At 40.5% G+C, this 22,818-nt stretch overlaps 2 protein-coding genes and 1 long non-coding RNA gene across 9 annotated transcripts in view; 1 reads left to right on the forward strand and 2 right to left on the reverse strand.

Moving 5' to 3' along the window:
- Positions 1 to 2,630: 2,630 nt before the first annotated feature.
- LOC148373270 (uncharacterized) lies at positions 2,631 to 3,941 on the reverse strand. Its single transcript, XR_015851089.1, has 2 exons — positions 3,452 to 3,941; positions 2,631 to 3,006 (listed from the first exon to the last, which is right to left on the reverse strand). It is a non-coding gene; the product is annotated as an uncharacterized LOC148373270 (long non-coding RNA).
- Positions 3,942 to 4,170: 229 nt separating this feature from the next.
- Positions 4,171 to 4,923, reverse strand: LOC148373271 (nanos homolog 3-like). Its single transcript, XM_088341476.1, has one exon. It carries the CDS (start codon positions 4,884 to 4,886, stop codon positions 4,401 to 4,403), a length of 486 nt encoding a protein of 161 aa, XP_088197602.1. The 5' UTR covers positions 4,887 to 4,923; the 3' UTR covers positions 4,171 to 4,400.
- A 37-nt stretch (positions 4,924 to 4,960) lies between these two features.
- LOC148373272 (semaphorin-4E-like) overlaps positions 4,961 to 22,818 on the forward strand; it is a 29,875-nt gene continuing 12,017 nt past the window's right edge. The window contains exons 1-8 of one of the 7 annotated variants that reach the window (XM_088340277.1): positions 6,610 to 6,685; positions 6,801 to 7,014; positions 12,134 to 12,385; positions 13,245 to 13,390; positions 18,076 to 18,138; positions 19,331 to 19,429; positions 19,511 to 19,610; positions 19,699 to 19,806. In XM_088340277.1, the coding sequence (XP_088196403.1) occupies positions 12,241 to 12,385; positions 13,245 to 13,390; positions 18,076 to 18,138; positions 19,331 to 19,429; positions 19,511 to 19,610; positions 19,699 to 19,806 (661 nt within the window). In that variant the 5' untranslated portion in view covers positions 6,610 to 6,685; positions 6,801 to 7,014; positions 12,134 to 12,240. Of the gene's footprint in view, positions 4,979 to 6,571; positions 6,686 to 6,800; positions 7,015 to 10,309; positions 11,099 to 12,133; positions 12,386 to 13,244; positions 13,391 to 18,075; positions 18,139 to 19,330; positions 19,430 to 19,510; positions 19,611 to 19,698; positions 19,807 to 22,818 lie in introns of those variants that run through there. The other 6 variants (XM_088340119.1, XM_088340366.1, XM_088340592.1 and 3 more) reach the window with 6 other exon arrangements.

Genomic DNA, 22,818 nt, shown 5'->3' on the forward strand with positions numbered 1-22,818 from the left:
CCGTTTTGCCTGCAGGGGACCAAAGTATGACATCTGTTTGCAGAGAGGTGATGGTTATCTTTGACAAAAACTTGAACTTCCTATCAAGGTATATCCATAAGTTCCAGTCACATACTGGTGTTAAAAGTGGTGGTTTCCCCATTTTGACTGATGTTCTGAGCTCCAGCCCCTTGGCCAATTAAATAGATCAGCGTTTGCATCCTGGAAGGACGGTCTTTGGAAGGTTCCATTCTTCACTCTTCAAGGACTTTAGCAAGCTTCCGTAAGATCAGACCCTGCTGCTACCTGTAGCTACCCTGCACCAGCGCTGTCTTGCAATTGGACAGGCTATGTTGTAAGCTTGGTTTTGGGACGTTGTAGAGCTGGCAGTTCTCCTCAGAGCCATACCACTGCCTCAGGTTGCTTTGACTTGGTAAGGTGTCGTACATGGCTCAAATCAGAAAACTCAGCCTTGCTTGAGGCATCTTCCACACGTCGGACCACTTAATGCTCCTCTTGATCACCCCTTCTCAGGTCGTCAATTGCCCTTGTTGCGCCGTGCCTGACTGCCTCTTCAATCTCCATATACGTTAAAAATAGGAAATGAAAAGGGGAGGGGGAAAAAAGGAATTAAAAGTTGAGTGGACGAGGGAGAAAAAGGTAAAGTGAAAATGAAAAGGTGTGAGGGAAGAAAGGATGGCAAAAAGGAACAAAAAGAGTAAAAATCGAAGGCTGAGTCCCATTCTTCGCACTTTCACTCGCTATGTGCCCTAGTCACTCGGTTTTGCGCGTTCACGTGAAAATGGGGTGTGTCCCGATACTTTCAAGACCGAGGCAGAAGTGCCCTCAAACCATGTCATAACCACTTCAGACCTAGGGAGCTCTCTACCTCACTTGGCGGCGAAGTGACTACCCAGAAGGCTTTGCGAATTCTCAATATCAACAAACATGCCTGGAAAGGAACCGCACAAATGTAAGTAGTTTTCCACAACCTCGCATGTATTTGCAACGAAATGTATTGAGATATCTAAGTTAGACGTAAATGCAATATATAATCGTATTTTCGCGTTAAAACATCATCATCATCATCATCAGCCCGACCGCTTATCCTCATTAGGGTCGCGGGGGGGCTGGAGCCCATCCCAGCCATCTCCGGGCAGTGGGCAGGGGACACCCTGAACTGGTTGCCAGCCAATTGCAGTGCACACAGGGACAGACAACTCATTCGCTCATTCACACCTAGGGACAATTTGGACCGGCCAATTCACCTGAAATGCATGTCTTTGGAATGTGGGAGGAAACCGGAGTGCCCGGAGGAAACCCACGCAAGCACGGGGAAAACATACAAACTCCGCACAGGAAGTCTGGAGCTGGATTTGAACCCACGACAGGTTCCCATGACATGAACTGTGCCGCACAAGCGCTAACCACTGCCGCGTTAAAACATGAACATTGCAAAATCGCTACTTGACGAAGTGCACAAATCTACCGAGGGAGCTGCCCAAAAAAAAAATTTTCACGCTACAAACTGTAAAGTAGGATAACTGTGCAGAAACTCACGGTTCAGCCCATCCCTGTTTGTATCTTAAACGAGTCGTGCTTTTACATCTATATGGCCAGTCGCTAAAGGAGCATAGTCAGAATAACGTTCTGAATATATGCGCTTGTTTACTGCACACAATTTCGGGTGTCGTGTTTTATTTACAATATGATTCTTTCATGTGAGATCAGAATGCATTAGTTTTCATCATGCATCATGAGTAATGTCTCCGAATTTCACGTGGAGATACAGTTGAAACAAATTACTATCACATAGTCCACTGCCTTCTCTGTAAACACATATTAAGTAAACTAATTACCTTCACAAAATGTTGTCCAAATGTGGAGAATATTCTAAAGCATATGTGATGCTGGCCAATAGAAGGCTCTTACAGCCATAAGAATAACATGTCAATTTTGTGTATCTATTCACTATCAAATAATTATCCAGAACACATCCTATAATTTCTCACATAAACTTGTTGAGCATCCTATACACAGTTGTTTTTGTACAATACACCAGCATTAAGTAGTTCTTGTTTTTTTCCACCCAACTTAAAGGCCACTGTAGAACGTCCCGTGGAAGAGCTGGTCACCATCACAGCTACCACACCATCCACACCACCGGGCACGTCGTTGGCATCTTCTAATCCGGCGCCAAACCCCAAATCACCCAGAAAAAAAAGGAAGCACGATACACTCCTTGACTTTTTGAAAGAGGAGTCTGCCAGAGTGAAGAAAAGGCACGAGGAAACTGAGGCCAAAACTGAGCGGTCCCTGATCCTTTTTGGGAAGCTCGTGGACAAATTTCCAGAACAGTGACATCTCTGCAATGTTTCCCTTTGTTTTGTAAAAGGAAAATATTTTATTTTATTAAGAACTCAATGAAGTTCCAGTTTGTGTTTTCCAGCTTTATGGAAGTATTGGTATATTTTTGTTACAATTTGTGACACATTATTTATTTACAATTATGTATTTCGGCCCAATGAGAGTTTGTTTTTTTGAAAGTAAACTATTATTTAAGCTGGAGTGATTTGTAGTTGTTTTCTGTCCAACAGTCACATAGTTCACACACAGTATCTCACATCATTATGAAATAAACCACCAAGGTGTTACTCAAAATAAAGATGTTTATTGAATAGTAATGTAGAAAAGCACAGAATGCAAATGTGGGTCTGACTTCCAGAGCCTAAAACATGGCTTTTGAGCAATTTATTCCATATTAACTGTGGACAATTCTGTGTACGGTGGACCTGGGAACCCTGAAGACCCGTGACACCACACGGTAGGACAGACCGTGGGCCAGCCAGTACACGTAGATCAGGACCTCCAGCCATGGCCCTGTTCCCTCTTTAGCAGCTCCTGCAGGGCCCACATGACCTTCTTGCTCAACCTTAAGTCCTGAATGAGTTCTGACTCCACATCGAGTCATAAGCACAGGATGGGAACATTCCTGTCCAACCTGTCCACACTTATGGGACGGCCACTCTGGAACACAATAGATAACATAAACAATTTAGACATAAATGTGGGCATAGAAAAGAAAAAGACAGATTTTACTGTGATGTAAGCATCATGAAAAAAGTTTGAAATGACCTTTTTTATATCTAATGACAACTCTTGAATTAAATTCCTTATGAACTAAGGTTTTTGGGTCATACAGGGAAGTTTGGTGACGATATTATGTCAGCTTAAGGGTCAGGTGGGCTGTTCTTGTGTTTGTTTACTTTTCGTCATGTCACAAATTAAAGACCCCTACTATATGTCATAAAATGGCATTAAGATACTAGATAGATAGATACTTTATTCATCCCCTAGTAAGTAGATTGCCATTTATGTCTACACAATCATAGGGTATTATGTGAACGTGCGTTGTATGTTAATCCTTACTGTATTTGACCGAACGGGTCATTTTTTTAATGAGTGTACGCACCTTGTAAAGATGAATCAGCGCTACATAGCGCAGAAGATGTCTTCAGTATAGCACATTTGTCCTCCGTTGATTGGAGACACGGAAAAGATGATGAGCTTTCAGGCAATCGGTAATAACACAGCTGTAGCGAGCATTTTTAACGTTGCACAAACTCTCCAACTGCCACACCACAGGTTGAGACTAGAGTTGTTTACATGTGACGTAGAACAATAAGTCACTGAGGTCTACAGCCAATTCGTATTACGGCCATCTACTGGACTGGGGTGGAACCTTGCAAGTGTCGTCCAATTTCCTAGGGGACAATCTCCACTTTGCACTCCACTCACCAAGGGCACTTGCCTATGGAGGGACCTCACTGGAGGGTTCTCAGGGCCAAGTGAGAGGAATTGGATTGGGCCTAAGACTAGAGGGGAAAGGGGGTATAAAAAGAAAGGGGACAAGTAGATACAAGTGGGAGGACAAAAGAGAAAACGTTAAAGGGGACAGAAGAGGGAGGGAAAAACAAAGACAAAAATGAAGCAAAAGAAATTGATAAAAATGAAACAGCGGAATTAGGAAGAAAATAGCAACTATAAGGAAATACTAAAAACAAGCGTTACAGAACGTTTGCTACCACCAAGTGGCGCTTTTATGCAAGACTGCTACCTTTCTTTTTCTGAACATGTTCGAGAAGGGTCCCGATTTATTGTTAGAACCCAAAAGAATCACAGACAAAACGGTTGACATGTCAAACAAATTGTCATTTAAATATACAAGAAAACATAAGGCACGTTTGTGCTCCACAAACTGAACTAAACTCGCTTCAGGCGGCATGCATCACCCTGAAACTTTCGGAACAAAGAACCACAAAAAACACTAACAGACTGCAGATTTAAACAATCCTTTTCAAACACACGATTAAAAAAACAAAAAGGCACACGTTAGGAAAGCAAAGAAGCACACAGCTCGGTTAGGGCCAGGGCTGGGCCGAACCTCTTCGTCTAGACCTGACGTAGACCGAAGTGTAACAAGTGTCCACTTTAGGGCAGAACCTTTTGGTGTGGGCCTGTCCGCCGGTGGCCCCGCAAAGCGGACACACATATCTCCGCAGGTAAGGACACAGAACCTCCCCGTTTTGGTTCCGAAGCCAGTGCGACCCGTAAATGTCTTCGCTCTCGCCGTTGTGCTTGCAGAAACTGCACTTCATCCCCGCGGGAAGACGAGGTGCGGGTCCTGAATGACGCAAGGGGGGGTGGACTGGGTTTGGACTTTCTGTACCGGCGTCTTCCAACTCGCTTCTTTGGGTAAGTTGGTCCATGTGCAATGACGCAAAGGCTGCAGTGACGTCATCATCGGGCGGGGGTCGAACTTTGGAGATATCACCGTCCTGAATTCGCCGAATCGTGTCCGACAGGCCAATGTAATCTTTCCAAGGCTGAAAATTGTCGGCGGCCATGACGAGCTGATGCGTTCAACGACTTCGAATTCCATCAATGACCGGGGATCAAGATATAAGCCCCGCCCCAATTAATTGTTAATTGGATACAGGTGAGTCACGTGGTAGAAAGAAAGATCGCGAGAAAGGAAGAGACACACACACAGAGAGAGAGAAAGAAGTCAGAAGGAGGAAATGGACACCCAGAATGAAAGGAAGACATACAAAATTAAAGGGAAAAATAAAAGAATGAAGTGAGGGTGAGAAATAGGGAAACGATTAGAGAAAGTAAGCGAGACAATGGGGTGGAAAAAGCGATAGAAAGAGAGTTCAGGAAAGAAGGATAGGGGAGAAAGAAAGAGTGCAAGACAAAATAAGAAAGGGGGAGTGAAAGAAAAACAGAAGAGAGAATAAAAAGAAACTGAACAATAAACAGAGTAGAGAGAGAGAGGGAGAGAGAGAGCGAAAAAGGGGAGCCCGAAAAAATGAAAAGCAAGAGAGAGAAAAAAGGAGAGAAGAAAAGAAGATGGAGAGAGAGCAAGAAAGACAAAGAAAAGTAGACAGAGAGAGAAAGTAACAACAGAAAAGGACAAGCATAAAGAAGGCGAGAGAAAGCGAGAAGAAAAGAGGGAGTTCAATTAAGTAAAAGAGGGAAAGAGAGGGAGAAAGAAGACATCAGAGTGAGCGTGAAAGGAAGAAAGATGAAGAAATAAAGACTGAGAAAGAGAGAGACAAAAAGTCAGAGAAAGAAATGAAGAGGGAGAAAGGACAGAAAGAAAAGGGAAAGAGGGAAAGTGCAAGTTGTGGTTGAGACAGTGCATCAGAGGGGAGAGAGAGAGGACGGAAAAGTGTAGACAGAAAAGAGAAACAAATGGAAGGGGAAAACATGAGAGGAAGTGAGAAAAAAGAAAAAGAAAGAAATAATAAATATATAAAGATAGGGGGAGGGTGATCGGTTGAGAGAGAGAGAGAGAGAGAGAGAAAAAAGACATTCAGTAAAAGCAAGAGAGAAATTGTCCAAAAGATGCAGTGACCAAAAGAAAAACAACAAACCTTTTATAATTAAAAAAGAAACGGAACAATTCGCTGAATAAAAAGCGATTGTGTAACCTGCTTGTTTGTTTTCAAAGTATGAATTATTTTAACTAAATAATCAAATTCAACTTCTCTCCACGCCATTTTGGGCTTGTTGTCTATTTATCTATCTACCTTGGTCATATCCCTCAAGAGGGGTGACCGATAGCAAGACAAACACATACAATAACAAAGAAAATAAAAGAGAAAAAAAAATAGCAAAAAACACACACAAAATTTTTTTGACCATGGCCAACCCAAATGCCCACACACCCAAACAAGTTAGGCACCTAGGTCGGTCATGCTTTCGTCCCTCCAGATGAAATGGGACACCAGAAAGCGGCCATGTTACTCGGGTCAGGGTGACACAACACACTCTTTTGTTCAAAAGCAGGGCCCGACAGCTTTCACTGGTTTACCCTTGCTGCATCATACAGGTGCCCAGACCATCCTTAAGAACGCGTCCACAATCCCACTATCCTTTCACAACACCTCTCCACTCCTTCCTATCACCAACAAGAGCTCAAGCTTCCATTATATTTAGACCTCTTTCCTGCAGTGCATTCATAACACCAACAGCAAGGTGGCTTGTAATAATAATAATGAAAATTGGAGGCGCGACCAAGCATTTAGCCCCGCCCCGTTAACAGACTCGGGCGTCTTCCACACACGCCGTAGTAGGGTAGAACGCGCTTATGTTTTTTCTGAGGGGGGGACTTTCTGTGTGAGAGTGATTCAAACGAGGGGTGAGTTAAACACGTTTTTCCTTAATTTAGCGCTGCATTTGTCTCCGTTGTAAGTGTAACAGAGTTGAAATGACATAAGCTTTTTTTCTTTTCTTTTTTCGCTGTTTACGTGAAGCAGGAAGTGCCAAGGGAATACCTCTGCTCTCTGCGCAGCGGCTGAAGTTTTTTTTTTCACTCTGCAAAACTAATGAAACTCACATCAAATTTTTATCAATCACGAGTGTTTGATTCATACATTTGGAGCAAAGATAAGTAGAACAGGTGGCTGGGGACTATATATTTTTATTTCCGCTGGTGTTTTGGGGGAGTCGAATTTGAACACGCCTCAGGTGAGTGAAATAATATTGCCTTTAGGCATGCTCGGATCAATCCGCAGAAAGTAGATCCAGACTGTTTTTTGTTTTGGTTTTGGTTTTTGTTGTTGTAACGAGTACTTTGAAGGCGTGTCCACCAGCTAACTAATTAACATAAAGATAACTTGTTCTTGAAAAAATAATGGTTGGATTTATAACAGTAGCTCCACTTAAGGAATACAAAAGAACAGAAATATAGATACTAAGGATACATTTTACCAGGTGTTATATTAAAATATTCAGTGAGATAAAATCTAACAATCACGATAATAGCTGTGAAATAACTCAAATAATTCAATCCGATATACTGTTGAAATTTTTAAGCTATTTTTTATGAAAATATTCAATTCATCCCTCTAATTGAATCAATGTATAGATGAAACATTGTTAAGTTGCATGCGAGTCCCCGGGACCCATCACAGTGGTAAAATGAACACTGCGCTTATCCTCAGTAGGGTTGCGGGGAAAGTTAATATTTTGGTCAATGAAAACATTTGATGCAATTATTAAACATCATTTTTTTCTTAGAGTGAAATTTATTTAAAACATGAAATATGTTTGAGTACATAAATGTTACTGCTTTACTACATTCAAGTATCTCATCAAATGGTGAGTTATTTTTTAGAAAAAGAAAAACTTGTTAGCCTTATGGCTCGAGAGCACCTGGCGGCACAAGGACTTTGCTTTGAATAGAGGCCAGGAATTTTGATTTTTTTTTTTTCTGTGTAATCTGGAACTTCTTCTGTTGAGCTAAAACTAGCTTAACATTGTTAATGGAGAGAAAAGATAATTCATGCATTTAAAATGGGATGACACTTGTGTGCTAGGAATTTGCACATACAACGTGTCCCAAAAACTGTATTAAATAGCCAATAAACATACTTTATTATTCCAGATTGGATTTTTTGAGTAAAATGTCTGATTCTGTGCAGAAAAATATGTTTTGAAAACATTCTGAAAATGTGAAAATAAAGTTGAAGTGCAGAGCGTTCCACACACGGATAACCCAACACGTCTTTGCACTTCAGCTTTGTTTTCACATTACAAGAATGTTTGAAGAAAGTTTTCTTTTTTTTCATCATTCTTACTTCAAAACCAAATCTGGAATAGAAAATAAAGTTAATTAGCTATTTAAAGTGAATATGTTTTTGGGGGTCACCCTGTTTTTGGTGGACTGCACGATAACTGTAACTTACTTCCGATAACAGATAATCACAGTTCCGAATAAATGTAACTTTTTCTTTTTTACTACCTACCATATTTAGGAAAAATAGAAACACATACAGATCCAATTATTTTTTGCGTATCCTTATTTTTGTTTACAAATGCAATAACATAATACAGCTTTGGTAAATATTTTCCAAAAAGAAGTGTTGGAGAGACGAGAGCTTAACTTAATGAATCAGTCAAACAGTAGTTTGATTGTCAGTAATACCAATGATAAAATATTGTTATGAGCACCACATATTGCAGATAGTTCATATAACTGGGTGTGTAAAGGATACGTGAAAATTTGTCACATTATAACTAATTAAATATTATGCATACGCTGCCTTACTTACGAACTAGAGAGGTTCCGGACAATTGTTGGTAAGTTGAATTTGTTGGTAAGTTGCTTCAGTGCAAAATTTTGTATGTTTAAGGTTTTTATAAGTATGTTTTAGGCTTGTATAAGTAACGTGTATTGTTTTGTACTAAGAAATAAACATTTAGTAAAATAATAAACTCAACTTTGTTTATCTTTATAGAGCATAACTTACTTTTGGAAGATGTGCTTCAAGAGGTCCTCCTCAGTGGTAGGAAGTGGGTGAAAAAAGCGATCCAACCATTTTTTTCAACCGCATCAATCTTTCTTATTCCACTTTCATTTCAAAAGAAACGGCTCACCTTTTCTTTACACCTCACACCAACCATATTGAATGGATGCGCGAGATATTATACAATAAAAATGTCAACGTTCTTAGCGCACTATACAGATACAGTACACGTAGTTTGTTTACACACGAACTAAGAAGAAGCTGTTTCTTTTTCTTCGGGGTGGATTCTGGGTGACTTCTCACAGCGCCACGCGCAGGTAGCGGGTGAAAGAAGCACTACAGTAATGTGCTGTACTCTGAAAAAGGTGCACACAATACAAAATTAACTAATAGCAATGTAGCGATATTTTTCAACATCCTGAAAAAAAAGTTTGTTTCTACCGTTATTCGTAAGTCCAATGGTCGTAAGTAAGGGAGCGTGTGTACAAGTAATGTCACACATGCCTTGGCTTAGAAAACAAGATCACTCGTTCTTATCAAGTGGCTTCATCTTACTGCCTACCCTTATTACCCAACTATCGTCTCATTGATTAACGTGCATCCTTACATATCTGCCTTGCATATCATCACCAATCACTAGCCCATACTAAAATTTCCTTTTTGAGTCAACCATTTAAAAGTCAACGCTGCAGGAAACACGTGGCAGGATTTGGCCTTTGGCCTGAAAAACACAAACGTTCTTATCTGAGCCACATTCTTGGACATGCTTGGACTCATCAGTACACAAAAACGCACACACTTTGTCTTCATTCGTCAAGACAAACTGAAAAGAAACGAGTTGGAGCTTGCGTGACACAAAGCCGGCAACCACGGTTGCAAAAGTGGCGCCTTGAAACCGGCGCTTGGGACAACACCCTGCCGACAGCTTTTAAGCGCCTCACATTAGCATCTCTAAAGAGTTGGCAGAATAACGGCCAGGCCCTGTGATATTTGGGGCCCTGCTCACCACGCTTTGTAACTTTATTGTGTGGGAAAATATGCAAAAAGATGCAAATTTGCACTGTGAAAATCAGGAAAACAAGTTTGTAGTTGTTGTGCCACTTCCTACCACTAGATGGCGGCACTGGGTTGGTTTAATTCAGTCACTTTGAGGAAAAAAATGTATATACGCATCACTACAAAGCACCGGCAGAATTACAACTGGGCCCAGTCAGTTTCGGGGGCCACGCTCGCCATGCTTTGTAAGTTTTTTGTTGCGAATTTGCACTGTGAAAATGAGTAAAACTAGTTTGGAAGTATTGTACAGCTCCCAACAACTAGAGGGCAGTGCTGAGTTGGAATAACCAACCAACCAGAATATCCCTGGTTTTTAGAATCTTTTTTATTGTTACATGCCAGACAAGTTACCAGTAGGTGCAGTAGATTCTCAGAAAATAAATGAGACCCGGCATTCATAACAGGCACGTTCCGAAGGCTGTGCAATTGGGCAAATAGATCAAAGGGGTGTTTTTTTTTTGTTGTTTTTTTTTATGCAGGGTGGCAACCAATCTCTTCATCAATTTGCAGGTTAGCGCCTTACATGGCTGCACAGATCACGGCCGCTATTGGGAAATGTGAAGCACAATGTAAAGCGCTTTGGGAAGTCATTGACTTGAAAAGCGCTATATAAATGCAGATCAGATCATTTCATTTGGGGGAAGAAAAAAAACAGGTGTGAATCGGATAGCGCCTATTTAAGGATGACGAAGCCAGCACAGTTTGAACATTCATTTTAGCAAAATGGGTTTTTCAAGACACAGCTCAGGAGAACGGCGTTCTTTAATTAAAAAGTTGATTGGAGAGGGAAGAACCTCTAAAGAGGTGCCAAAATTTGTTGGTTGTTCAGCTAAGATGATCTTCAATGCCTTAAAATGGGTAGAAAAACCAGACACACGAGGAAGAAAGCGGAAGTCAACTATTAAAATGGAGAATAATCAATATGGCAAAGGCTCAGGAAATGATCAGCTCAAGGACAGTCAAACACTGTCCGCAGTTACCTGTAAGGGCTGTGACAGTTAGAAGACGACTGTGTGAAGTAAATTTGTTTTCAAGAATCCCACGGAAAGTCCCTCTGTTAAAATTTGCAGAAGAGGTTACAATTCACCAAATAACACATCAAAAGCCCTAAAGAAAAATGGGCGAACACTTTGTGGACTCATGAAAGTAAAATTTCTCTTTTTGGCTCCATGTGCCACAGACTGGGTGTGAGACGACCCCCAAACTCTAAATTCAAACCTCAGGACATATAGAAGACATTGATGCAAGTATGGTCTTGGCATATTTCTCCTTCTCTGGTGTTGAGCGCATTTATGGCATACCATATCATGGATCAATTTGTGTATGACGAGATACTTGAAGAGGTTGTTTTTCCTTATGCTGAAGAGGACATGCCCTTGAAATGGGTGTTTAAACAAGACAATGCCCCCAAACATACCAATAGACAAGCAAACTCTTGGTTCCAAACCAATAAAATTAACGTTATGTAATGGCCAGCCCAATCCCCGGATCTCAATCCTTTCAAGAAATTGTGGGGTGATACATAAAATGCTGTTTGTAAAGAAAAACTAAGAAATATAAATGACTTGTGGAATGTTATCCATCAATCATGGGGTGAAATAACAACTGAAAGGTGCCACAAGTTGGTTTGACTATGTCACGCAGATGTAAAGCAGTTATAAAAAACTGGTCATGCAACTAAATATTAGGATTGCCAATCCTATATTTCTGGGGGGAAAATCCAAAGTAGTTTGTACAGTCATCAGCAGAAGCCGCTACCTTTCTGAACACACCCCGTTGAACTATTTGCCCAATTGCACAGCCTTCGCAGCGTGCCCATTATGAATGCTGGGTCTTATTTATTGTCTGAGAATCTACTGCACCTACTGATAACTTATTTGGCATGTAACAATAATAAATAATAAAACCTGAAATATTGTGGTCAGTCACATTGCACTGCTCTTATTTTGAACATCAATGTATATATACTGTAATATATATATATATATATATATATATATATATATATATATATATATATATATATATATATGACTATAAATGTTCCTGATACAGCAGATGACAGAGTATTTCTTATTTTAAGAATTATTTAATGTATTTTTTGTTCTTGGAAGAGTGTAATTAAATCATAGTATTCATTTATCTTTACTTTGTTGCACCTTTTTAGTACATTTAATAATACCAATTTTGAGAATGTACAGTAATCTTTTTCAATCAAACCGGTGCATGTTTGTAACAGTTTTGTGCTACATACTTCTGTATATTTTCTAATGCTTACCCACAAAACGTTCAGCCTGCAGCGTCCATCTGGCCATGGAGCGCATGCTGGGCTGTATACGGATGTGGTCGCTGGTCGGATGACACCGGTCGGATTTATCGGACGACGTGAATGGCGCATTTTGAACAAGCTTGGCACAAAGAAGCCATGTGTCCCCTGCTGTGCATCAGCGTCTTTTGCTTCTTGTCTCTGGCCTTGACGCTGGAGGACAAGACAGCCTTGGATGGCGTCCCCAGGCGATTTGTGGCCTACCAAAGTGAGTTTTGATTGCTAGTTAAGTTGCAAAACTGTACTATACTATTAACACCAAAAATTTCAGCCTACAGAGCGCACCTGAATAAGCCGTATGCGCAAAGTTAAGGAAGAAACTCAAATTTGTCTTTGTACAAGCCACACTGGATTTTAAGCCGCCATAAAAATGAACTCATTCACGTTAATTTTTTTTTTTTTTTTTAATTAGTGGGGAAATGTCTAGTACAGAAAAGTAACACATAGTGCCAGGATTGAGATGATTCTTTGCAGACTGGGTCTCCAGCATTTCGTCCCAACCAACTATTACAGCAGTCAATATTAATTCATTCGGCATCAACATTCACAGGAGCGCGACAAAATCATTCTTGAAAGATAAACTCAATGTACTGTACTTGTAAAATACAACAGCCTGTACGTATGCTGAGACGACTCATCTCCAGCAGTTGTTTTCAGTATTTTTTCTAGCAAGCATGCTGCAAAAATGTTAAAGGAAAACAAATTCAAATATTAAAAATAAAAATGTTAAGATGAAATAAATGAAATAATCTGCCAAAAAGGAAGAAATTAGTACTTGGGAATATAATGAATTATATTTATAAATACTACATCAAGTAGTGACATTTTGGCTCCCATTAAAATTGCAAATTAATTTAAGGAAGCAATTTCTTTATATTATCATAGTTATTACTAAGGATCATTATTGGCCCGAACAACGATTTATTAAGGCGTCACAGTTATCAGCTGATAGTAAAAAGAGAGCCGATAATTCATGACTTTTAATATTTGATCAGCCGATTACTTGTTAGAAAGATGAAAGCTATAATTGATTGTTCTCATTAAAATTTATTTTGATTTTCCCATAGGCAACGGCGCCCGTCTGTTCTGTAAGGAGGGCGTGTCCAACTACACGGTGATGCTGTTGCGGGAGGACAAAAAGCTCCTGCTACTGGGGGCTAGTGAGGCCGTCTTTGCGCTTGACCTTAACGACATCTCCAAACAACGAGACTCTGTAAGTGACCTTATGCTTGTTCGTACTGGTGTTAATGTACGCCAGCAAGAACACAATCTGGATACATCCGTAGAGTCTGATAAGAGTTCATAGCTGGAGTTGGTCAGAGGTGTTGTAAGATAACTTTAGTAGAGTGGGAGAAGCTACTCAAAAGGTGATTGTAAACTATTGCAATAGTCAAGTCAAGTCATTTTTATTTGTATAGCCCTTAATCACAAAGAGTCTCAAAGTGTTGCACAGGTTATTACACAGACTATTTTTCAGACTATTATTACATCATCCCCTTATCTGGAACCAACATGAGGGCAAGGGAAAAACTCAAAAACCTCAACATGAGGAAAATGAAGAAACCTTGAGAAGGGACCGCACATGTGGCATCCCCCTTTCAGGATTACCAGACAGCAAAGGATGTTGCGATCACAAATAATAAAGCGATATTGTCCACGAAAAGTATAGGTTATTCATATGCTATAGAGTAGAAGTGCGTTTTAAGCTTAGATTTAAACATTTCCACTGAGGTTGCAGATCGGATCTCAGGGGGAAGAGCATTCCACAGCACCGGTGCCCGGATGGAGAACCCTCTCGAACCAGCGGAACGCTTCTTGGCTCTTGGGATCACCAGAAGACCGGCGCTCTCAGAACGAAGGCTTCGGACCGGAACATAGCGGGAAATCAGATCTGAAATATATGAGGGAGCAAGTCCATGTATGACTTTGTATAATACTAAGAGAACCTTGAAATCACATCTTAGGCTAACATGGGGCCAATTCAGGTTAGCCAAAATCGGCGTGATGGGATCGGACTTTTTTGTCCTGGTTAAAAGCCTCGCTGCAGCATTTTGTACCAGCTGAAGACTCTTGATTCTGGACTTCGGGAGACCTGAGAGTAGTGCATTACAGTAATCGAGACGGGAAGTAACAAAGGCGTGAATTATGATCTCTGCATCCAACTGAGACAGTATAGGACGAATTTTAGCAATGTTGCGAAGATGGAAGAAAGCGGTTCTAGTAATTTTCTTCACATGTGTTTGAAAGGACAGATCGGGGTCAAATATGACACCTAAATTTTTAACTGAGTCACTCTGTGTGATGTGACATTTGTCAATGTTCACAGCAGTTTTTGAGAATAAGTCACGGCATTAGATGGACCAATAACTAACATTTTGGTCTTTTCAGAGTTAAGACGCAAGAAATTGAGTGACATCCACTCTTTTATCTCAGTGAGGCAGTCCTCCAAATTTCCACAATTTAGTGTGGCAGATTCCTCCAACGGAAGATGTAGTTGAGTGTCATCTGCGTAGCAGTGGAAACTGATAAACTTGCGAATAATATCACCTAATGGAAGCATGTAAATGCTGAAAAGAAGGGGGCCAAGCACTGAACCCTGCGGAAAACCACAGGTAACACTAAAGGGCTCAGATGTCATTTCGCCATATTTAACACAGTGCGTCCTATCTGAGAGGTAGGATCTGAACCATGAGAGGACGGTTCCTGAGATGCCAATCCATTTTTCCAACCGTTCTAGTAAGATATTATGGTCCACTGTGTCAAAAGCAGCACTAAGGTCCAGCAGCAGCAAAAGTGATGAAGCGCCAGAGTCCATTGCCAGTAGGAGATCATTGGTTACCGTAATCAGAGCTGTCTCAGTAGAGTGGTTAGCCCTGAATCCTGATTGCATTGATTCAAAAAGATTGTTCTCGGATATGAAATCATTCAGCTGCTGTGCCACTACTTTTTCAAGTACTTTAGAAAGAAACGGTAGGTTTGACACAGGTCTATAATTACATAAGCTTTCTGGATCAAGGTTGGGTCGTTTCAGTGTGGGTTTAATAACAGCGGACTTAAAAGCCACTGGAACTACACCTGAGGAGAGTGATATGTTTATAATACAGTGGGACCTCGGTTCTCGACCATAATCCGTTCCAGAACCCTGTTTGAGAACCGATTTGTTCAATCACCGAAATAATTTTTCCCATTAAAAATAATGTAAATCGTTTTAATCCGTTCCAACACCCTGAATGTTTACCATGAGTGTTTAACGTAAACATGAAGCTAACCCAGGCTAATCGTACGTTCGCGTTATCGTAATCTTCCGTACGAAAGATTACGCTAACATGAACGTGTAAAAAAAAAAAAGATAAAGAAAAGAATTATGAATAGGATTTCTTACCTTTGTGGTGGTCAGCAGAAGGCGCATGCTGTATTCCCTAGCAAGATCGGAAACTCGCACACCTCTTTCATAGTTGGCTATTATGTCTTTCTTAAAGGCAATAGTTGTACGAACAACTTTTCTTTTTTCACCTGTCCTGCTTGCACCGACCTTCTTCGGAGGCATAATTAGGGGCTAAAACACTCCGTTCACGATATTAAAAGCGAAATCAAAAAGAGGCAAGTGCGCACGTGATAACAGTTGGTCACGAGGGGTGGGGGCGATCTACACCCGTGAGCTGCTCAGCATCGCACCCTAGCGTACGCACTCACGCATTACCGGCGTTCGAACTCCGAATTTTTTACCTAACAGCGAAGCGAGAATTTCTCGAAATTCTTGGTCGAACTCCGATTTCTTCGAACTGAGAGGAGTTCCACTGTATTTAGAACTGAAGGTCCAAGGAACCCAAAAAGACCTTTAATAAGCAAACCTGGAAGCGGTTCAAACAGGCAAGTCGTCGGTTTTGCCGTATTCACCACCCTCTTAAGATTATCGAGTGACAGTTCACTAAATCGGGACAAATTCCCTGGACAGCCACCATGTCGTAGATCTATAGATTTCAGCCCTTTAGTATGTGTTGTATCGATACTGTCTTTAGAAATTCCTTCCTGTATGCATTGAATCGTCTTATTAAAGAAGACCACAAAGTCATGGGCTGAATGGGTGGAACTATCTGGGATAATCTGTTGCCTTGTAAGCGATGCTACAGTGTCGAAAAGGATTTTGGGGTTGTTCTTTTGTGACGCAATCACCTTCGAAAGGTAGGCTGATTTTGCAGAGGCAAGGGCCGCTTTATACTTTAACAAGCTGTCACACCAGGTTTGATGGAAAACCTCAAGCTTGGTAGCGCGCCATTTTCTTTCAGATTTCCTGCATTCTTGTTTAAGGGATCTAGTTTCATCAGTAAACCAATGCGTGCGTCTTTTAGTTCGTGATTTAAGCCGTATGGGCGCTACTGAATTCAGGACACTAGCCAGGGTAGCATTAAACTCATTCACGAGTGAGTCGATAGAGCCTTTGTATGAAGGAAAGTACGCAACTGCTCCTGAAAGAAGATCAGAGAGCTCAGAAACTGTGCCAGTGCTTATATTGCGTCCGCTAAATCTTTCAGCTTTTTTAGTACTACATTTAGCTAGCACCTTGAATGTAACTAAATAGTGATCAGAAATAACGGTAATACACGGTAACACCGTCATGTTTGAGGTTGAAACTCCTCGAGTCAGAACCAAATCCAGCGTGTTTCCATCTTTATGAGTTGGCAAATCAACCAGTTGATTAAAACCAAATGTATAATTTAGAGACCGAAACGCAACAGTAAGTGAACTGAGGAGGGAGTTCATATGAATGTTAAAGTCCCCCATAATTATTATTTTGTCTGCATAGGTTACTAGGTCAGACAAAAGTTCAGCGAATTCATCTAAAAAACCTGAGTATGGCCCTGGTGCGCGATAATTAGTTACTACATAAATTGACAATAGAGAGGACCGCATAACAAGAGCCTCGAACGCCTTGTAATTATTAGAGGGACGAGGAGTAAATTTGAGCGTTTTTTCAGAACTGAGCGCGACACCGCCACCCTTTTTTAACGTGCGTGCTACATGGCTGCTCACGTAGTCTTGAGGAGAAGCCTCATTTAACGGTAAAAACTCATCCGGTTTCACATTTAAATCACCCAACATGGGCATTCTCTCCATACCATCGATCACCTCGACTCTCACTTCTCTCCCATCCTCCACATTTAGCAACTTCTCAAAATACTATGCCCATCTCGTCCTGACTGCACTACCGCTAACCGGCAATCTACCATCCTTATCTTTCACTTTCTCTTCCTTTCCATTCCTCTCCACTTCTCTTCTACTAATCCGTCCATACTCTTCCCCTATCCTCTCTTTAAACTTTCTTTCCTTTTGCGCCTTATTCAACTCTGACATTTTCACCTCTTCCCTCACACTCTTCTTATAACTAGCCCTCCACGATCCATCTATTCTCATTTTTCCTTCCACATAAAAATGATCAGACATACTATTCATTACACCTCTGTAAACATGCACATCCAGCAAGTTACTTAACATCCCTTTCCTAACCACTACATAATCCATCAGTGCTCTGTCTACCATCCCACCACCATCCACTCTGACAAAGGTAAACTTATTCACCTCACTCTTTTCAAACAATGTATTTTAGATCACCAACTCATTCAGGCTTTTGTTGTAGCAAGATGGCTGCCAAACACGTCTGTTATTTCAAGTTGCGATGTGTAATTACTAATTTCTAAACCTAAAATTATGTAACGGTATTGTACTTGTTCTGTTTTTTGTTTTTTTTTAATCAAAAAATTAAATCGAGTATTTTTTTACACCATTAGGAGTCGCTATATGTTCCCATTTTGTTCCATATCTTAAATATCTTGGTCATGCATCTGGTTACAAAGTGCAAATCAAAGAGATAAGTTTAAAATTATTTTTCCATCTTGAAAGGTGAAATGGGAAGTGACACAACAGCAAAAGGTGGACTGTCAAAACAAAGGAAGAAACCTTGAGGTGAGCCTGCCTTTGTCATTCAATGTGAGGGATGCACAATAACTTTTTTTCCTACTGGTAACATATACAATCTTGCTTCTCGAGACTGATACTGAAAACCAATATATTTTCTTAACTGCATACAATAAAAAATAAATGCAGGCAAAATCATTATAAATTATTTGTATGCGTTTCTTTATTTTGTTTACATTTACAATATTATGATACAACTCGAGCTTGACTTGATCAATCGATAAATATTTAGTTTTGCAGTAATAACTAGTGGCAAGATATTGTTATAAGTATATATAAATATTGCCCAAAGTGCTCTCCAGTTCTTTGTGAACATTATGAGAAGTTTAGGAGGAGACACGACCCAGTCATGCTGCTACCTCTATAAGGAATCGAAAAATATTGTAATGAGGAACATATATGCTTCGAGTCTTTCCAAACAAGAAGTGTCAGCTGTACGGTGCCTATCACACATTAGAGAGGTGGAGAGGAGGCACAATCACGTTGTGCTACTATCTGTACAGAAACTCAAATCCTTAGAAACGGGGCTGAGCTTTCTGATACATCGCACAAAGTTTAAGAGGAGACACGACCAAGCTATGTTACTACTACTACTATAGACAATCAAAATGTATACTATTGGGGTAAATACATGCATATAATTTTATCTTGGCCGAGCTCTCAAGTGCCTCCCCCAAACAATAAAGATGAGACATGACCAAATTGTACTACTAATTGTATGGAAAATCGAAGCACATTCTAATGAGCTTCGAATCTTGCGCGAGCTTTGAAGTGCCTTGCGCCATTTATGAAGAGTTTAAGAGGCGACTCAACCAAGCCATGCTCCTACTTCAATAGAAAATCAAAATATATTACAATAAGGATGATAAATGCTTCAAATTTTATCTTGGCCAAGCTCCCCAGTGCCTTGTGCACATTATGAAGAGGTAGAGAGGAAACACGACCAAATTGTATTTCTACTTCTAAAGAAACTCTATATATATTTTCTAAGAAGGAACATAAATGCTTGTATTCTTTTTAATAAGGACTGTTAGTGGATTGAACAGTAGCGTGGTGTCACTTCACTCCTTATCAGGTCTTTTTTTCCTATCAGGCCGATAATTGTGATGTCATATTCGGCCGTTATTACTCTAATAACATTTAAGTGTATGATTGACAACTGCTTTATGTTTGTAAACAGAGTGAGTGCAAAAACTACATCAAGATCTTGCACCAGATGACGGACGAGCGAATTTATGTTTGTGGGACCAACGCTTTCGATCCTGAGTGTGATTTCATGGTGAGACGGACAACCGGCATTTCATTTCCGTGGCCATTTGACTCTTGTTTTTTTTTTAATTATTTTTTATTTTGCTTGCAGTCCTACGCTAACGGAAAACTGACCCGAGAGAGGACCGGCGAAGACGGCAAAGGCAAATGTCCTTTTAATCCCTTCCAAAGACACGCCTCCATCATGGTCGGTGAGTACAACCTAGCGAAACGAAATATGTGTCAGCTAACCCAAAAACCTCCTCTATTATTATTATTTTCTTTTTCTTTTTTTGACAGACGACAACCTGTACTCGGCCACCTCCATGAACTTCCTGGGCTCGGAACTGGTTCTGATGCGCAGCTCGCCTCCCATTCGCACCGAGATCAAAACCTCTTGGCTCAATGGTGATTAAGAATGAACCAAAAAAAAGTTTAAAAAAAAAAATGTCTAAAATAACAAAAAGAATCATTTATTTTGATCTAATTTGCTTAAAAGAGTTCTATATTAAATTATATCATAATACTAGATGCTCATTTGAGGATTTTCATTTATTAAATTCTCAGAAAACAGTATTTAAATGCTTAAAAATGTTCAGTTGGACAACATAGTGCTAAAGTAAGAAGTAAAACTTGTGAGAGATTGACAATGTAAATAACTCGAGCAAATTTGAGTAAAGTTATGATGAAGATTAGTTTGTAGCTGCTACATGGTACAATTTTGCTCTTCTGTTTTTTAAGTGAACCTTTTTATCTTACTTTTCTCGAAGTTTTATTATGTATTTATCCTTGAGTATCATGTGTAATCTCATTGCAGACAATGTTCACTACATTATTATCAATCCTAATTTTGGTGGCATTTCATATTTCAAGCCAGGGATAGTAGAGTGAAGAAAACTGGAGCAGTAAGGAATTGAAGATGATGATGCTGTAGTAGGCGCTGTGTATTAAAACAATGAAGTCATTCTTGCATATTCACCATTGTAAAATAATATTGGTAAATTAAACGTACATAGTTTAGCGTCAGCCAATCGACCTTGGGGTTAAACAGACTCCATGTCAACTATGAGTACTATTTAAAGCTCCTGGATTGTAGATACTAGCTCTTTAAAAATTAGCCAAACCCGGCGATCAGCTAACTAAAACTTTGGGGGCAGCTGCACTGAATGTCACACACAAAGTACATTTTCAAGAATTAAAACAGCTCAACTTTATTTTTTCCCTGTGGTGAGAGGCCCTCCCCTCGTGAGAGGTAAGATAATTCTCCCACCGTGGTCCGCTGTGTGTCGTAAGAGGCGACTAAAGTGGAGGGAGCGAGGGGACTGGGGATCCTCTCCTCTATATCTCTACTCCCTAAAAGACAGCAAGGCAAAGAAAGGGGGGCGGAAGACCGAAAGGTCTCGCAAACCCTAGTTATAGGGTCACTAAATGTGAGAGGATGTGGAAGTAAAGCAACTGAGTGGAAGAAATAGGAGATTGGAAGGATGATGACTAAAAGGAAGGTTGATGTGTTAGCCTTGAGTGAAACAAAGATGAAAGGAAAGGGTGAATTACAGCTTGGAGGTATGTATGGTAGAAGGTCTGGAGTTACGGGTGGATATGCTAGAGAAGGAGTGGCTGTGCTTGTGAGTGAGAAAGCAAAGGAAAAACTGATGGAGTGGAAAGAGATATCTCCCAGATTGATGTGGGTGAGGTTGAAGTAGGGTGTAGAAGTATGGATGTTTATAAGTGCATATGGACCTGGTTCAGAAAGAAGCGCTGAGGAGATAGAGGAGTTCTGGAAGGACTTGTCCGAATGTGTGGCAAGTGCGAAAGAAGGGTGGAAAGTGGTAATACTAGGTGACCTTAATGCTAGAGTGGGTGATGAAACGGTTGAAAATGTGTTTGGTAGATATGGAGTACCAGGAAGAAATGAGAGTGGGAAGAAATTGATTGAGTTATATGTGGAAAATGAGTTGGTGATTGGAAATACATTGTCCAAAAAGAGGGAGTGGAATAAGTATACCTTTGTCAGAGTGGATAGTGGCAAGATGGTGGACAGAGCACTGATGGATTATGTAGTGGTAAGGAAAGAGATGTTAAGTAGAGTGTTGGATGTGCATGTTTACAGAGGTGAAATGAGTGGTATGTCTGATCATTTTTATGTGAAGGAAAACTGAGAATGGATGGATCGTGGAGGGCTAGTTATAAGAAGAGTGTGAGGACAGAGGTGAAAATGTCACAGTTGAATAAGGCAGAAAAGGAAAGGGAGTTTAAAGAGAGGATAAGGGAAGAGTATGAACGGATTAGTAGAAGAGAAATGGAGAGTGTGGAAATTGAATGAAAGTGGTTTAAAGAGGCAGTGTTGCGGAGTGCAAAAGAAGTGTGTGGAATGTGAAAAGTTGGTTGAGGTATTAGGAAAGGAAGTGAATGTTGGAATGATGAGGTATCAGAGGCTGTGACAGAAAAGAAACGTGCCTTTGAGGAATGGCTGCAAGACAAGAGTGGCGATGCGTATGAAAGATATAAAATGAAGAAAAGGTTGGTAAAAGCGGCAGTGGAAGCAGCGAAAAGGAAAGCAAATGATGAATGGTGTCGAAAGATAGGAGTGAACTTTGAGGAAAGGAGAAAAGTGTTCTGGAAAGAAGTGAAAAGAGTAAGAAACAGTGAGTCTTGAAAGAAAGAGAAAGTGAAATATAAGGATGGTAGATTGCTGGTTAGCGGTAGTGCAGTCAGGACGAGATGGGCAGATTATTTGGGGAGTTGCTAAATGTGGAGGATGGGATAGAAGTAAGAGTCGAGGCGATTGATGGTATGGAGAGAATGCCCGTGTTGGGTGATTTGAATGTGAAGCCTGTGGAAACATGGGAGGGAAAGGCGCCTGGGTTGGATGGTTGTACTGCTGAATGCCTGAAAATAGGTGGCACAGCTATGATTAACTGGTTAGTACGCTTGTTGAATGAATGCTTTTTAAGTGGTGTGGTTCCTGTTGATTGGTATAGTGCATGTGTGGTGCCATTGTATAAGGGTAAAGGTGATGAGTATAGAATGTAGCGATTCGAGAGGTATCAGTTTGTTTTCTGTGCCGGGTAAGCTGTATGGAAGAGTCTTGATTAAGAGAGTGAGAGAAAGAACGAATGAGGTGGTGATGGAAGAGCAGAGTGGAAAGGAAGAGGATGTGTGGACCAGGTGTTTGCAGTACGACAGGTGTGTGAGAAACATTTTGCAAAAGGTAAGGAGGTTTATTTGGCTTTCATGGACTTGGAAAAGGCGTATGACAGAGTTGATAGAGAGGCGTTGTGGCAAGTGATGGTGATGTATAGAGTGGGTGAAAAGTTGTTGGAAGCATTGAAGAGTTTTTAAATGAAAGCAGAGCATGTGTAAGAGTAGGGAGTGAGACAAGTGAGTGTTGACTGGTGTGAGACAGGGGTGTGTGATGTC

Source organism: Urocampus carinirostris, chromosome 1 (genome assembly GCF_059441175.1).
Source record: "Urocampus carinirostris isolate Australia breed hairy pipefish chromosome 1, RoL_Ucar_1.0, whole genome shotgun sequence".
Classification (NCBI taxonomy): domain Eukaryota; kingdom Metazoa; phylum Chordata; class Actinopteri; order Syngnathiformes; family Syngnathidae; genus Urocampus; species Urocampus carinirostris.

Bases quoted from the DNA above. Each gene is read 5' to 3' on its own strand.
- LOC148373271 (XM_088341476.1), bottom strand. From the start codon at position 4,886: ATGGCCGCCGACAATTTTCAGCCTTGGAAAGATTACATTGGCCTGTCG.